Below are 14,503 nucleotides of genomic sequence, written 5' to 3' on the forward strand. Positions count from 1 at the left end.
GATTGTGGAACTTCCGGTTTTACCCTGTCAAAATGTTTCCAGCTTGACGAAGCTGTTTCTCCCACCTCCTCCTCCACCGAGGGAAATCCGTCAGGAAATACCAACTGTAGAAAACAACGTCACTTCCGAGAAACTTTTGTTCTCAAATATTACGTCATGGTTTGAAACGCACGTATTTAAGGTAGGCGTATAGGTTTCGATCTTGTCCTCATCCAAACTTTTTTTTTATTACAAAATATAATTTGACCCAATAATGACACGGTGTAAACCTACTGACAACTCGTCTGGACATACACACTCCATACTGTAGATGTCTCCAGAATCCATACATCCATAGCTCCATACAGAAACCATAGAAGAAAACAACCAGGAAATGTTGCACTACAACATGAGGGATGACTGTACTCCTGAGAGAAGCTGATGGAACAGCCAGCAACAAACAGGTGTGACTTGACATGTTTACAATCATTCTCAAATGCTTGAATCACCTTTGCTCCCAGCAGATGTGAACCAGTCTTGGATCTTAGCCCTTGTGTTGAGTTGAAATGGAAAAGGTGATCAACTGTTTCAAGAGGAGCCCAGAGGCTGTGGCCAGGCTGATATGCTTCCCCTGGGCAGGTGGAGGCTCCATACACTATGCACGCTGGGGAAACGTCCTCAACAGCTCCATAGAAGGTAACATGCAGCACTTTGAACGGTTTATCTATACTGTATACTATATTGATAATGTAATCCTTCATTTAAAGCTGAAAAATGAACTATGGGAACTTGAATTTGAAGAATTATATCTGTGAAAACAAAGTCTTGACATGTTACAGTATGATTATATTCTTACTTGAAACATTTTAACACCTTTTCTGTCACTTTCAGTGTTTGCTGTCAAACTTCCAGGCAGAGAGAGTCGAGCCAAAGAGCCCTTCTTTGAGAACATGCAGCAGATAGTGGACGAGGTTATCAGTGTGCTGTTACCAGTGCTGAAAGAGAAGCCGTTCGCTCTGTTTGGCCACAGGTTTGATAACAATAAGGGCTTCATAAGTAACATCTTACCAGTCAGCCCCGCCTTGCCTTTTTTATTCCACCACTCCACTACTTCTTTTCTATTAACGTTTGCACTGTTCTGATCTGTTTTTAGTTTTGGTGCCTTCACCAGTTTCGCTGTGGCAGATGCTCTGAAGAGACTTCACAACCTTGAACCAACTCACATCTTCCTGTCTGGTGCCTCTGCCCCTTTTGTAAGTTTGTTTATTACATTTAACTGTTCTCGGCCAGGATTATACACACAGTTATCAACCAGTGTCAGTATATTTATCTAAGGAGGCTTTGAGTCTCTGCGAGCTCTGTTGATTAAATGGATTTAATGTGAAAGCTTGTAGATAAGTTTGAAATCGCAGGCCCCTGAATTGAATCAAATCAAAATCATATCATGGCAGACTTTGTGATATCAGTAAAAATTGTATCATTGTCTGAAGAATCTTTGTAATATCATATGATGATGAAATTCTTACCTGATAAAGGTCTACAGACAAAAACATCTAGACAGAGTAGCTACTGAACACTTACAGTTTAGACTTGGTGTTGATCATATACCATTCATATGCTGTCTTATGTCTTTTAGTCTGAGACACGCATCAAAGCCCCAAAGAGAAGCGAGTTATCTGATGACGATTTTCTCAAGTGGATGATTTCGATTGGAGGAACTCCTCCTGAGCTGCTGGCGAACCCTGAGGTCCTGAAGCTCTTCCTTCCTGCCCTGAAGGCCGACCTACACGTTGTGGAGAACTACAAGTGCGGCTGACGACTTTGTTACCGAACTGAATCTGTATTTATCCTTTAATTTTAAATCATTTGCGATTCAGTATGAATGTTTGTAGTGACTGCTGACTTTGCTGCAGGTGCGACAAGCCAGACAAGCCGTTCCTCTCCTGCCCAGTCACGTGTTTCGATGGAAAGGATGACATTCCTCATGATTTACAAGGTCAGTCCTCTCATGTCCTGCACTTACACTCTACCCTGTTACAGACAGGGATCATGTAGCCTTCTGGATGGTAAAATTAATAACTAAATAATTTACAATAAAAACATCACCATTAAAAATAGCAAAAGTGCAGACAAGAGGTGCAAAGATAAAAAGATTATTAAAAATGATTTTAAATTAAGTTTACAAATATGGTAACAGTCATTACAGGGTGGAGTAGGCAGTGTAAAAAAGGAATGTTTCTAGCTTTGACTTAAAAGTGATCAGAGTCGGGGCTTGTCTAACATCATCTAGGAGGTTATTCCAGGTTTGTGCTGCATGATAACAAAACGCTGCTTCACCACGTTTTCTTCAGACTCTTGGGACGGTCCGTAGGCCGGCCCCAGATGTCCTAAGGGTCCTAGAAGTTGTATGTCGCTAGCATGTCAGAAATATATTTGGGTGCTGAGCCACAGAGTGATTTATACACAAGCAGCAAGATTTTGAATTCAGGTCGTCAGTGTAAGGATTTTAGAGGTGGAGTAAGGAGGTTATATTTCCTAGTTTTTGTCAGGAGCCTAGCAGCAGCATTCTGAATAAGCATAACACCTTCTCATGGCAACCACACTCCCTGAAGGTAGGGTCCCCCTAGCAGGACACCGCAGGACGCCATGCCACATCTCAATAACCATTCAGGAATGCCTTGAGGAACGTGAGAAAGAGCTCAAGGTGTCGACTTGGCCCGAGCATCCGTGGGACATGCCGGTACCCTAGAGGTCCTGTGTCCATGCCTCGCCAGGTCATAGCCAAATCCGATACATGGTGGGGCCTCCTTGGACCTCAGGGTGTGTCCTGCGGTGTCTGGCACCAGGGCATTGGCGGCAGATCCTTTGAGTCCTGTGGGTTGCGAGGTGCGGAACCAGCACATCACGTGGATGCTTGATCAGATTGGGACCTGGGAAATTTGGAGGCCAGGTTGACTCCTTTAACGCTTTGTCAAGTTCCTCAACTCATTCCTGAACAGTTTTTGCAGTTGGGCATGACACATTGTCCCGCTGAGGGGCCACTGCCATCAGAAAGAGTTGTTGTCATGGGGGATGTACTTGTTTTGTAGCAGTGTTTGGGGGGGGGTGCATGTCAAGTTTAATGACTCAGTGTGAGTTGTGTCTGTGTTCATATGTAATTAAGTATATTCATGTATTTTATCAACAGCTTGGAAAAGCATCACATCGGGAGATTTCACCATCAGAATGCTCAATGGATCTCACTTTTACCTGAAGGATTCTGAAAATGAAAAGATTATATTAGACTACGTCACGAAGCAGGTGGAAACAGCAGAAATGGACTATTTATAGTGAAATCACTGAATATTGTTTCATATGACTTAAATGCTTTTTTTTTTTACTAATTCATTGTGTTGGAAATGAATTCTGGATACATCTCAGAAATGTGACATTGTGTTTCATTGTCGATCTATCAGTGCACCCAATTATTTTTTATTATTTATTAATCTGATGGTTATTTTTAATCAATTAAAATGTTAGTTAACAAATAGAAAATAGTCATAACAGTGAAAAATGACTGAATTGCTAAAGAGGACATTTTTTATTTTATTTAAAATTTTAATTTTTTAAATTACTTACTATTTTAAGTGCTCGGTATATTACACATCAATTAACAATTTATTATTATAATTAATCAATTGCCAGATTTAGCCAAAGGCTCATTTACATCTGCAGTAATAATATATAATAATATAAAAAAGTGAAAAGCAGCCCATATGTTTTTTCTCAATAAATTATTAAATTTTATTTTTAATTATAATTATTTTTTATTAAACTGATGGTTATGTTTAATTATTTAATATGTTAGTTTAGTTTTAGTATAGTTAGTTTTGTAAAACATATTTAATGACCTTACTTTAATGTGTTAAGTGAATCACCCATTAATTAACAATTATTTATATTACTATACTTACTATAATTTAATTAATAAAATGTGCCAGATTTAGCTAAAAGGCAAATTTGTATCTCTAGTATTTATAATAATCTAAAAACATGAGAATCAGTTATCAAAATCAACAATCAATCAATTATCAAAGTACCTGAGGATTGATATTCTTGCAATCTGAGTGACTAATCATTTCACTTAATACACAGTGTAACTGACTCCCATAATACGTTTTTCATCATTGTTTTTTATTTCTAAATCCATATTTTAAATTCATACATTTCAAACCAGGTCAGTCAAAGTGTTTTTTGTTGGAGGAACATAAAATATATTTAACTGTTTGTGCACAGATTTGAGAAGGTGGGAATGTCCACACAGACTTCATTTATCAATAAATATAACACATCTTTATCATACATCTGACATTTCACAATGGTCACATCCTTCATGTTCAATATTCAGCCTCAAGTCCTGTTGTGACACAAGTGAGAAAACACAATGCAATGTTATATTCAGATTACAGAGCTGGAATTATTCTCATATCACTCTAATTAAATTATTGTCTTTATAAACAACACAATTCATAAATATCAGCATTCTTAAAAGGTTTCTTCATCACATTCAGGGATAAGATACTCCACAGGGACTGACAGGCATCTGGTTAACGATGAACCAGTAGAGAAAATATTCAACTGGTGAACAACTGCCACTGTGCGCACAGGATCTGTTGCTTTACGTGCAGCTTCCCTTTGCTCTGTGAAGGGTGACGTTAGAGAAACAAGAAGCTGAAGAGCACAAAGGTTGTGGGACTGTGAATGTTTTGTCTAGAGACTCAAGAGTGAGATTAAGCAGTGGAAAAGAAAACACTCCCTAGTCAATATTTTGAGAGTTGACGGTGCAAAGTCTGAGGTTAAGTTCTGTGTCTTCGGCAGCAGGTTGAGGGGAGTTGGTGGGAGAATGGGATGTTGCTACATGAGGCTATCATCTCTGTGAGAGGGAGGTGGAGGTGGTGGAGGTGGAGGCAGCTGCTGGTTATCCCCCTGCAGTGTGGCAGGAGTGTCAGCCTGTGCGAAAGAGTCGGTGGAGCGAGTGCTGATGCGAAGAGGAGCCAGGCGGCTCAGGTTGCTGGGCGTCCATGGCAGCCTCACTTGGGCCCGCTGTGAAGGAGCCACTGTGCTGCTGTCGAGCTCAGCCTCTGCCAGCCACGGGGGAATCTGCATCGGTGACATGGGGTCCAGCTCCGGCATGAAGGCTGGATTCTCTATTCCAGCTGGATGAAAGAAACAAACTGAATTAGTGATTTGAGTGTTAAAGACACTGGTGGAAAGTACTCCATAGACGCTAAAATTACTGTAGATTTAAATGGAGTCTGGTGGGTTTGGCTATAATGATTCAACACAGATCTGACTTTTTATTAGACAGGTCTACCTCTGATATACTTATAAAAACAATCTGAGCCTGTCAGTGGCAAAACAAACACTTTTAGTGGATGCACAACATGCCCCAAATGATTACATTGCAGCCTGTTTTGTGGCTTAAAACTGGACCTATTTCAGCAATTATTGTTCCCATTAGTCACTCAGTCACAAAAACATGGGTAAATAGGGTCCAGGTTGAAAAATACCAAACTATCCTTTTAAACAGAATAACTACAAAAAATAATCATGTACTCAGGACTACCTAAATATAAATCTTTTGTTAAAACCTTACTATTTAAAACAGATTTACATTAACGGTCTGAGGCACAGATAAGAATCACAGCTGGGCGAGCACGTGTGGTTGAACTCTGATCAATGGTGTTCAAACGTATGCGCTTACCAAGGTGCGCTCCTTGTGTGCCGAAGTGTTTTACATAATAAGGTTTTAGCAAAAATGCATGTTTGCATGCAACTGGATACCTTGGATTACACTGCACAAGTTTTGTGAGTTTGTAAACTGAAGTTTTGATGTAGCTCTGCTGTTGGTAAACTTGATCCTCAATAGAATTTTTTTTAAAATTTTTGGATTCTTCGTTCACTGTGGAAGGAAGTGAGAAAAACAGTTTTCTTCACGAGGTTTTCATCATAATGGGGTGAGTTACTGATATACAAATGACTAGTTTGTGGGTGAAGTACAATGTATTTCTTTTAAGTAGGAGTTTGAATGAAGGACTTTACTTGCAACGTATTTTCAGAATGTTCTATTGGTACTTACTGGAGTAAAGAATCTGAGTACTTCTTTCGGCACAAAAAAGTTGGACAAAACAGTGGATTTATTTTACCTCCTGCTCTGTAGGTGACCCTCATGGGGAACGAACTGCCTGACGCCTCATAGCCCGAGGCGGTGTCTCCCTCTGAGAACTCAAAATCTAGAAAAAATAAATAAGCAGTTTTTCAGAAAGAGGTTTTCATTAAGCACTTGGACAATTTAAGATCATGTATAGGGTTTAAAATCCAAACACAGATACAAACCTTCATCACCAGAATAGTAGCTTTTACTTTTGTCTGTTGATTTTCCATTTGGCATCTGCAGGTGGTAGAACACTCGGTTTATTAGTATATGACATCTTAAACAAAGTTACACAATGTGAAAAGCAAATACAGATGTTTTAACTGGTAGGGCTAGGTATTGTTGACAATTATTTAAACACAATCAGATGCACAAGAACTGTCTTAATTATATGATATAGAGTCTGCAAAAAGATGATTTCAATCAAGCACTATCTGATCAAAAAATAAGTTTACGAGAGGTTATATAATTAGTGTTATGAATACATTTTGGTTGATTTGGATCAATACCCAATTCAATTTTATATAATCCTATGTATATTATACTGCAGATTGTCAATTAAAAATGAAACCTTTTGCTGCTGGTCTTTCTTTGAGTGCTTGGTTATCGTCTTTGGTGGAGCAACGCCCATCTTTGTAGACTTAAAAGACTCCAAACGACTCCTCATGGTCCTCTGGAAGATCTCCTGCACCTCATTTTCATCCTTGTTGACATCAAAATGGCTCCGGCTGTATCTGTGTCGGTGCTGCACCCCAGAAAATGCAACAAAAATTAAAACTGTGTATGAACATTTGAGAGCAGATTTTTGGTAGGACAAAGAGGACAAGAAGACAGTCTGCAACTCGTATTCATCCAGAAAGTTCATCTTTGGCTTTAGACATTGTTTTTAAAGGGATATTCCACCAATTTTACATATGACCTTCAGTTTACATGTGTTAAAACAGTTGTATAATGTTTTCTGTAGCTTCTAAAGTTTGAAAAAATAACACTGATTATAGGTGAACTGAACACTGACGGTGTGATGTTTGAAATGAATGTTGCATTCTGGGAAATGTAGAATACAGCACTGAGGCATAGTGGGGACTAAAAATCTAGATATTTTGGCTTTGCTGTATCAAATTTGACCATTCATTTTTGTTTTAAATCTCTCTCTTATAATTAATTTAACTAAAATAATGTTACGAATGTAGTGTCGGCAGTGATGTGACTGAAGATGCTCACCTGTTTCCTGCCCTTGTACAGATGCTGCTGCAGCAGGTGATGAGTGTTAACGTCCTCTGTTTCCCTCAAACCATTCATGTTCTGCTCGTGCAGTTCCAGGCTCACTGATGGCACAGGGTCTCTTCTACAGCATGAAAAAAAATCACGTCAATAACTTTATGTCTTTATCACACTCAAGAGTACAGCTCTCATTTAGGCTTCTCATAAAAAAATGGTAGAGATTTGGAGATATATTTAAAGATTATATCCACTAATTTGGTTTGTCTGTGGAAAATAAATGCATGTGGTCACCAGAGGGCAGTGTCTGAGCAGGTATAACTTGAGTAGACGTTCAATCAAAATAGTAGAGCAACCTTAATTTTGAACTTTAGATGGCAGCTTGAATTAAATATGTCTATCTGTATATTCACAACTGAAACCGAAATAATGAAAGGAAGTTCTTTACTGAACAATTGTTGAAGAGTTTGTTCTTGTATTTACAGACTTCCCTGTCCCGTGATTGTGGTGTAAATCAGCATTTGCTCACCTCATAGGGGTCATTCCACCATGATCCTCTGACGTGTCTGCTGTGACGTCAGGCAAAACTTCTGAGAATTCGTCACCAAACTTCTTCTTGAAGTCCACAAATGCAGTTTCATTGCGGACAAACTCCAGAGAGCCTCTGCGTTCACCCTGCAACATCAGACCAGAAGACTTCCTTTAGCAACCGAATCTTGTGTCTATTTCTTTAATGTCCACTTCAACAAAATACACTTGAATATACTTGAAATGCATGAAGCATACGAGCCTCACCTCTGCCACATAGCTCATAGCATCCCTGAGGTTCAGCTTATGGAAGACGTTGAAGACGTAGTCGCGGTTCTTCCTCGCCGATGGCTTCATCAAAACCCTCGACATCCACTTCTCCTCAAAGTGATTCCACCTTCACAGCAAGAGAGATTATTGTAGCTTCATTTAAACAGAAATTTCCCAGTAAATAATTGTAAAGATATCTTTACGTACTTGTCCCTCATGTAGTTATGTCCAATTTGTCCCGATATATCTTCTATGGCAACAAGCATGTGATCAAACACCTAAACAACAAGAACAGAGATTCTGTCAGAGGTGGACTGCAGCTCAGTAGTTTGTGGTTCTTGCTGTAAGCTAATTTCAAGCTCTACCTTGTTCTGCACTTTTTCTATGAGTGTGAGCTCCGACACTGCAGCTCTCTTTACTTTGAGCCAGGTGACCAGAGGTTTCATCGTTATTCCCTGCGAGGCATGGGAGAAACACAAAGTTATTTTTGTTCTGTAATATTAATTGTCTGTTAATGAGTCAAAGACACTTAAGTTAAAAAAACAAAAGCAAATGTACCAATACACTCCATTCAAGACAGAAAAGTGGTTACCTGAAGAATGACAGTGAAGTACACAACAATGAGAGTTGTGCAGACCATCAGATTCTTCTCCTTTATCTTGCTCCCATCCAGCATCGTAGCTAGGCCGTATGCGACTGCCCCTCGCAAGCCACCGTAGCTCATAATCACCTGATCTATGAACTCTATGGGGACCAGCCTGAACTTGTTCAGGATCCAGGTGAGGAAAAACACACCTGCAGTACACATGCACACAAACACAGTCTTGTTTTGTGACCTCTGACACCAGATAGTGTTTGTACTAAAAACTGACAGCAGGAGACAAAAATCTCACCGATGAATCTGTACACAAAGATGAAGAAGAGTGTCAGGAGAATGAAGCCCGTGTTCCACACCCAGATTGTCTTATCGATGGCCGAGATGCCGAGGAACACAAAGATGATGGTTTCTGATCCGTTGGCTAAAACTTTCATGACATATCTGACTGTGGTGACGGACCTCTCGTCCATGTTTGAATTGATGTACTTCTGGCAGCACATACCACAGAAAACAATGCTACATAACAAAAACACAGAAATAAAAAATGAATATGTGACCTCTATGTACAGAAATAATAAAACGTGTTTTTCATGATGTACTCACGAAAGGATGGCAGACAGGGAGAGCATCTCAGCAGTCAGGTAGGCGAGGTACCCCAAGACGAAGACAAAGCCTGGCTCAATGATCTGGATGTTTTTAGTGCATCTGGTCACAAGAGAAATCAGCAGGCCAAATACAAAGCCCACGAGGGATCCACCAAACGCCACCACAAAGAAGGAAACTGCAAAGAGAAAGAGAGGAAGGCACATGTTTAACAGTTTATTTTAAAGTTATTTGGCATAATTTGCATTATTTACTGTCTATCACACTTTTATCCAAAGCTATTACACTACATGCACATGTTTCATTGTTCCATACTAATGTGTAAATAAATATCATTCCCTACTTATTCCTTTAATGATCTCCACAGCATTAATTTTGGGTCCTCCCAGTGACACAAATGCATCAAATACATTGAAGAGCACCTAAGAGAAGAAGAAGAAGAAAATTAATTTTCCATCTTTTGGGGGTAGAAAAAACTATAATAAATACTGGGCTTCTCTACAGCTATTGAAGCTGCAGTTGGTAACTTTTGTGAAAAATAACTTTTTGTTATATTTGCTATTTTGCAAACTGTCAAACTAGGCAGTGCTGATCAAATATGAATCAAGATTCTGTTACTGCACTGCCCATTTCTCACCTCAGATAAACATATTTTAGACACACACACCTTTATATTCCCTTTCACTCTTCACTGTAGTTTCAGAAATGATGATGAATAGAGTGGAATTTAATGATTCATAACACATAGCAATTCTTATTCATCAGATCAGCCTCTTCAAAGAGCCCTTTTTGATTGACCAGCCAGGGAGAAAGTTCAGGCAAGGTGACAAGAACTCAATCAGGGTGAAGGTCCTCACTTTGAAGAGCACAATGTTTGCATTCTTTGCACTTCATGTGTTGGAGGTGTGCCTTCCTGTGATGGATGTCTTGGCAAAAGCACAAACTGTTCCGCTTCTCAGGAGGTAACATAATAAAGAACAATGTAGCATACGAACCACCGTCACTCCGTCGTTAAGCAGCGACTCTCCAAACACCATGATAAACAGGACCTCGTTGACGTGGACTTGCTCAAAAACGGCGATGACGGCTACAGGGTCCACAGCAGCAATCAGACTGCCAAACAGAAGATACTGCAGCAGACCGATGTCCAGGTCACCTACAGCACACAAGGCAGGAAATACACTAAATTTGGCTTTTATTTAATATACGGCGGAGGAGGACATTGAAAGAATCTGTAAGAGATAAGGCCCTTAACCACTCTACAATCCACTAGCTGCATTAAGATCCAGCGACAGGCCTTTATGAATCAATCATGGCACTGTGAGGGACCAAGTAGAGTTTGCAATATACCCATGGATGGACAGACAACTTTAACTGGATTACTTTGATAATGAAGAAAACTTAAAAATATGACGATTCTTAGACAAGTTCTAGAGTACAAGGGAATGTCTTTTTTGTGATTTCTAAGCTGATTAATGGACATTTGTTTGAGATGGACACCGGAGATAATAATATCCCCTTAAAGTGTAAGTCACAGTGAATCTAAAAAATATGTGTATCTGTCTGTATATGTCTGTTTGTTTAGATCTGACACTGAAAAGAAACGTGATTTTTGACAAAAAATTGCAGGCCAAACTAGAACTAGACCTAGAGCTAGAACACCAGGGTGCACCTGAACCTTTCACCTCACACAGTTCAAACTGTAGGCACTGTTGACATTTTGTTCCTATTCAGTTTATATTGTCAATCTGACTAACTTCTCCTATCTTACACCCTTACAGAAAAACATGTCATGCAGCGGGACTTGAATCTCTTGAGGTCCCTTAATCTGAACATCCCAGAATGATCTTGACCCCTTTTGCTTCAAGTAGCAGACAGCCTGCTGGAGTGAAAGTCTTACCCATGGCTCCTCCCATGTGACAACCCCACAGCGACAGCCCCAAGCTGGCAGCGTTCCAGCAAGTCCCGATGACGGCGTAGATCAGGATGGCCCCCATGTTGCTGAAGAAGAGCTTGTTTGGCATAGAGTAGCCCGCGTCCAGGATGATTTGAGGCAACAGGTAAAAGAAGAACACTGTTGGGGTCAGTGTGAAGGTCTGTACCTTGTCCGCACCCCAAATCATCCCGCCCAGGATGAAGCCAAAGCAGATGAGCAGGGCGCTCTCTGGGATGATGCTGGTCACATGATGGTTGGCCTCGATGACTGACAGAAGAGAAATCTGTCATGTGGGGTACCTCACAACAACTAACAATATTAGAGGTGAATTTTCTTAAGATATGACTGACAAAGTTTCAAAGGCATTGCATCATATCATAACATAACATAAACTAAAGCTCTTTGAGAGGTTGCAAAATTCGCAAATGATCAACTGTGGCACTCGACTGAGAAAGTGACTTTATGTTCTGGGCATATGATTAACCAGCATGGTGGCACATATTAAGGTTCATAAATCTCTCTGCTTAACTAAAGATATACTTCTGCTAAAGGTTATTTGATCTAATGACCTGACAAAGTGTCCCTAAAGCTTATTTAATAATCAAACCTACTGAACCATTAGAATAAATCCATTCCTGTTTTCAGCCCCCGCCCCCGGGGCTTTAAACTTTTGCTAAGCTGATGTGTTTTATTCCAAACTAGTTGAAGATTAAGTTAAGAAAACTTTGGGTAAAGGTCTGTTATATTTCAATGCTGTGTTTATATTTGTGCATAAGAGTGGAACCCAAAGCAGCAACAAGTAGAAGATCAGTAACCGTAAAGATGCTGCAGCTTTTTTCACTTCTTTCAGCACACAAGGTTTTTGGTATTCTGCCTGAGATGTCTTTGGAAACCAGTACAATTTCAACATTGTTTAAGACAGAAGTCTGATATGGATTATTTTGTACTGAAGCTGCCGATTGACAACAATGTTCAATATCTTCAATGTTCAATCATCACAATCATTGTTTTTTTCAGAGAACAATGTTCTGGTCAGGGGGTGAAAAGCCTCTGCAGCAGCATTTTACATGAACCTCACTGTTTAACTTGCTCCTGAAACCTTTCACTCCTAAGCCTTCACAAGAGCATCAGTATTAGAAGTGCAAACTCCTCCAGTGGGCCAGATTGGACCCTTTGGCGGGCCATTTCTGGCTGTATATTTAGCACCCCTGTTAAACTCTTGACTTGAGTCTGTGGAATTTCTAAAAACAGAAGAAACTCGTCTGTTCTCTGGAACAACATGCTGTGTTGATGACAAAGACTTGTGTTCGCTGCTGCTGGAAGTGACACTATTTGTTACAGTATTAGAGACATATTCCGGTGCAATCTGACAAGTTTTTCTAGGAAAAGAGTTCTAGGGTTTCTAGGGTTCTAGATGAACATAAGATAAAGCCAGAGTTAGAGCAGTTTTGATTATTTCACATCACACATTTCTTGTGAATCAAAAGCTGACAACAGTTACATTACTTACATTGCCAGCACTGTCAGTGAAATCTGCCATACAAACCTAAACTTCATTTTGACTTTGTACCATTTATGAAACAATAAAGACCTCAATCATGCTCTATCATGTGGACAAATTTTGTTGAAAATAGTGGGTTGTGTGTGCCCTAAAAAGTTATGGAGAAACCAAGGTGAAATATCTTAACTTAACTTAAGGTTATCTGGCTTTTATGTCGCTTTTATCGGGCTTTCACAACACTGCACAGTAACTCGCCGCCTCCAATCAGCTCAGTGAAGGTAAGGTGGCAGAGGGGAAACAGTTTCGAACACAGTGGAAGGGGTATGAAGCAGTTCCTGCCCATATACATGTGAACAAATTTTCACCATGTTGAACCTCTGGCAATTGCTGCCTGAATGAATACCCCGAGTTACAGCGCTAGCAAATTAGTAGTGTTCACAGAAGCACCTGCCAGTCATCACAGCTGTGGACCACAGTGGGTACAGCCACTTTTAAAAACGCTTTGTTTTTGGAGGGAACACTTGCAGGTGGGCGGTGTTCAGGGCAGCGTGAAACCAGCTTTAATGTCTTTTGCATTGGCATGACCCCTTACTATTTTTGCAGACAAAGCTTAGGCAGAGTATATTAACTTCCAAATAATGGTCGATGGTGAAGTTTGAGCTCAAGATTGTTATGCCTACACTTCACTTAGGTGGACACACACACACACACACACACACACACACACAAACAGATCTGATAAGATTAATAGTCATAAAAATCATTTAAAAAAAACACCTTTCTGGCACATTCTATCTCCAAAAATGTTTTTGACATACCCAATTTACCACAACCAGCCACCAATATCCATAACACAATGAGATAAGGAGTCTCCACATGATGCCACTTAAAGGTCACGATGGGTATTCCTGTGATGACGCTGGAGCCATGGCCGTGTTCAGTCTGATTTAAGTTCGATTTGGACTCAGATGGTGGCTTCAGATGGGACTCTTGATGCGCCACGTCCCGGTTCCCCCTCTCATCCCCTGAGACGAGGCAGATTAGCAACACTGACCCCAACAGCCAGAGGTGTACATGTCCGCAGCGTTGCATTTGAGTAAGTAAATTTAAAAAATATGATGAAAAGAGAGCCAAAAAAAAGTCCTTTATCTCAGATGTCAAGGCGGTGAACTGTTTGTACTGTTTCCAGCCTGAACAATGTGTCACACTGCTTATCCTCCTTTTAATGGGTGGATTTGTGCTTCCTCTGTCTTACTCACTCTTGTTTACTATCACTATCTTCTCACTGCTCTTTCCTCCTAGTGTTCCATCTTTTCTCCTAGTCTGAAACTTTGTGTGCTCCCACAGCCTGTGGTTGGCAGTGAATTCAGACATGTGTAGAACCCTGGACTCAGCCTTTTATATCTACAGTATCTCCTCTATGACCAGGGTTTTGTGTGAGTGTGGCATATGTGTGTGTGTGTGTGTGTGTGTGTGTGTGTGTGTGTGTGTGTGTGTGTGTGTGTGTGTGTGTTCAGGTTGGCGGATTACATGAGGGGGAGTAACGGATGTCCAAGAAAGGTCTTCAGTTATTCAGTCACGTTTGAAACATTCACTAATCATTGCTTTGTTTGCGCTTTCTGGTCTCTTGACGCATCAATTCTAGTTTGTCATGACACATTTTCTGAGTGTATGTGT

The 14,503-nt window shown here is 40.2% G+C and overlaps 2 protein-coding genes across 2 annotated transcripts; one reads left to right on the top strand and one right to left on the bottom strand.

The window, feature by feature from the left end:
- Nucleotides 1-103: 103 nt before the first annotated feature.
- Nucleotides 104-3,985, top strand: olah (oleoyl-ACP hydrolase). Its single transcript, XM_049602508.1, has 7 exons — nucleotides 104-181; nucleotides 504-675; nucleotides 871-1,009; nucleotides 1,133-1,232; nucleotides 1,616-1,785; nucleotides 1,893-1,975; nucleotides 3,167-3,985. Exons 2-7 carry the CDS (start codon nucleotides 546-548, stop codon nucleotides 3,307-3,309), a joined length of 765 nt encoding a protein of 254 aa, XP_049458465.1. The 5' UTR covers nucleotides 104-181; nucleotides 504-545; the 3' UTR covers nucleotides 3,310-3,985.
- Nucleotides 3,986-4,131: 146 nt separating this feature from the next.
- Nucleotides 4,132-14,220, bottom strand: LOC125904843 (sodium/hydrogen exchanger 3-like). Its single transcript, XM_049602507.1, has 16 exons — nucleotides 13,645-14,220; nucleotides 11,290-11,592; nucleotides 10,385-10,545; nucleotides 9,733-9,811; nucleotides 9,390-9,567; nucleotides 9,082-9,302; nucleotides 8,781-8,983; nucleotides 8,554-8,643; nucleotides 8,396-8,466; nucleotides 8,186-8,315; nucleotides 7,920-8,065; nucleotides 7,394-7,517; nucleotides 6,744-6,917; nucleotides 6,355-6,409; nucleotides 6,165-6,251; nucleotides 4,132-5,174 (listed from the first exon to the last, which is right to left on the bottom strand). The coding sequence occupies exons 1-16, from the start codon at nucleotides 13,916-13,918 to the stop codon at nucleotides 4,873-4,875; spliced, it is 2,598 nt and encodes an 865-aa protein (XP_049458464.1). The 5' UTR covers nucleotides 13,919-14,220; the 3' UTR covers nucleotides 4,132-4,872.
- Between the last annotated feature and the right edge of the window lie 283 nt (nucleotides 14,221-14,503).

This window comes from Epinephelus fuscoguttatus, linkage group LG17 (genome assembly GCF_011397635.1).
Source record: "Epinephelus fuscoguttatus linkage group LG17, E.fuscoguttatus.final_Chr_v1".
Taxonomy (NCBI): Eukaryota; Metazoa; Chordata; class Actinopteri; order Perciformes; family Serranidae; genus Epinephelus; species Epinephelus fuscoguttatus.

What these genes read in the sequence shown, in the direction of transcription:
- olah (XM_049602508.1), top strand. Translation starts at nt 546, where the DNA reads ATGGAAAAGGTGATCAACTGTTTCAAGAGGAGCCCAGAGGCTGTGGCC. An exon ending in CCTCAACAGCTCCATAGAAG is followed by an intron (nt 676 to 870) that starts GTAACATGCAGC and finishes TGTCACTTTCAG; the next exon opens with TGTTTGCTGTCAAACTTCCA. An exon ending in TTCGCTCTGTTTGGCCACAG is followed by an intron (nt 1,010 to 1,132) that starts GTTTGATAACAA and finishes ATCTGTTTTTAG; the next exon opens with TTTTGGTGCCTTCACCAGTT.
- LOC125904843 (XM_049602507.1), bottom strand. Translation starts at nt 13,918, where the DNA reads ATGCAACGCTGCGGACATGTACACCTCTGGCTGTTGGGGTCAGTGTTG. An exon ending in TTAACGACGGAGTGACGGTG is followed by an intron (nt 9,812 to 10,384) that starts GTTCGTATGCTA and finishes TTCTTCTCTTAG; the next exon opens with GTGCTCTTCAATGTATTTGA. An exon ending in ACTTCACTGTCATTCTTCAG is followed by an intron (nt 8,644 to 8,780) that starts GTAACCACTTTT and finishes CATGCCTCGCAG; the next exon opens with GGAATAACGATGAAACCTCT.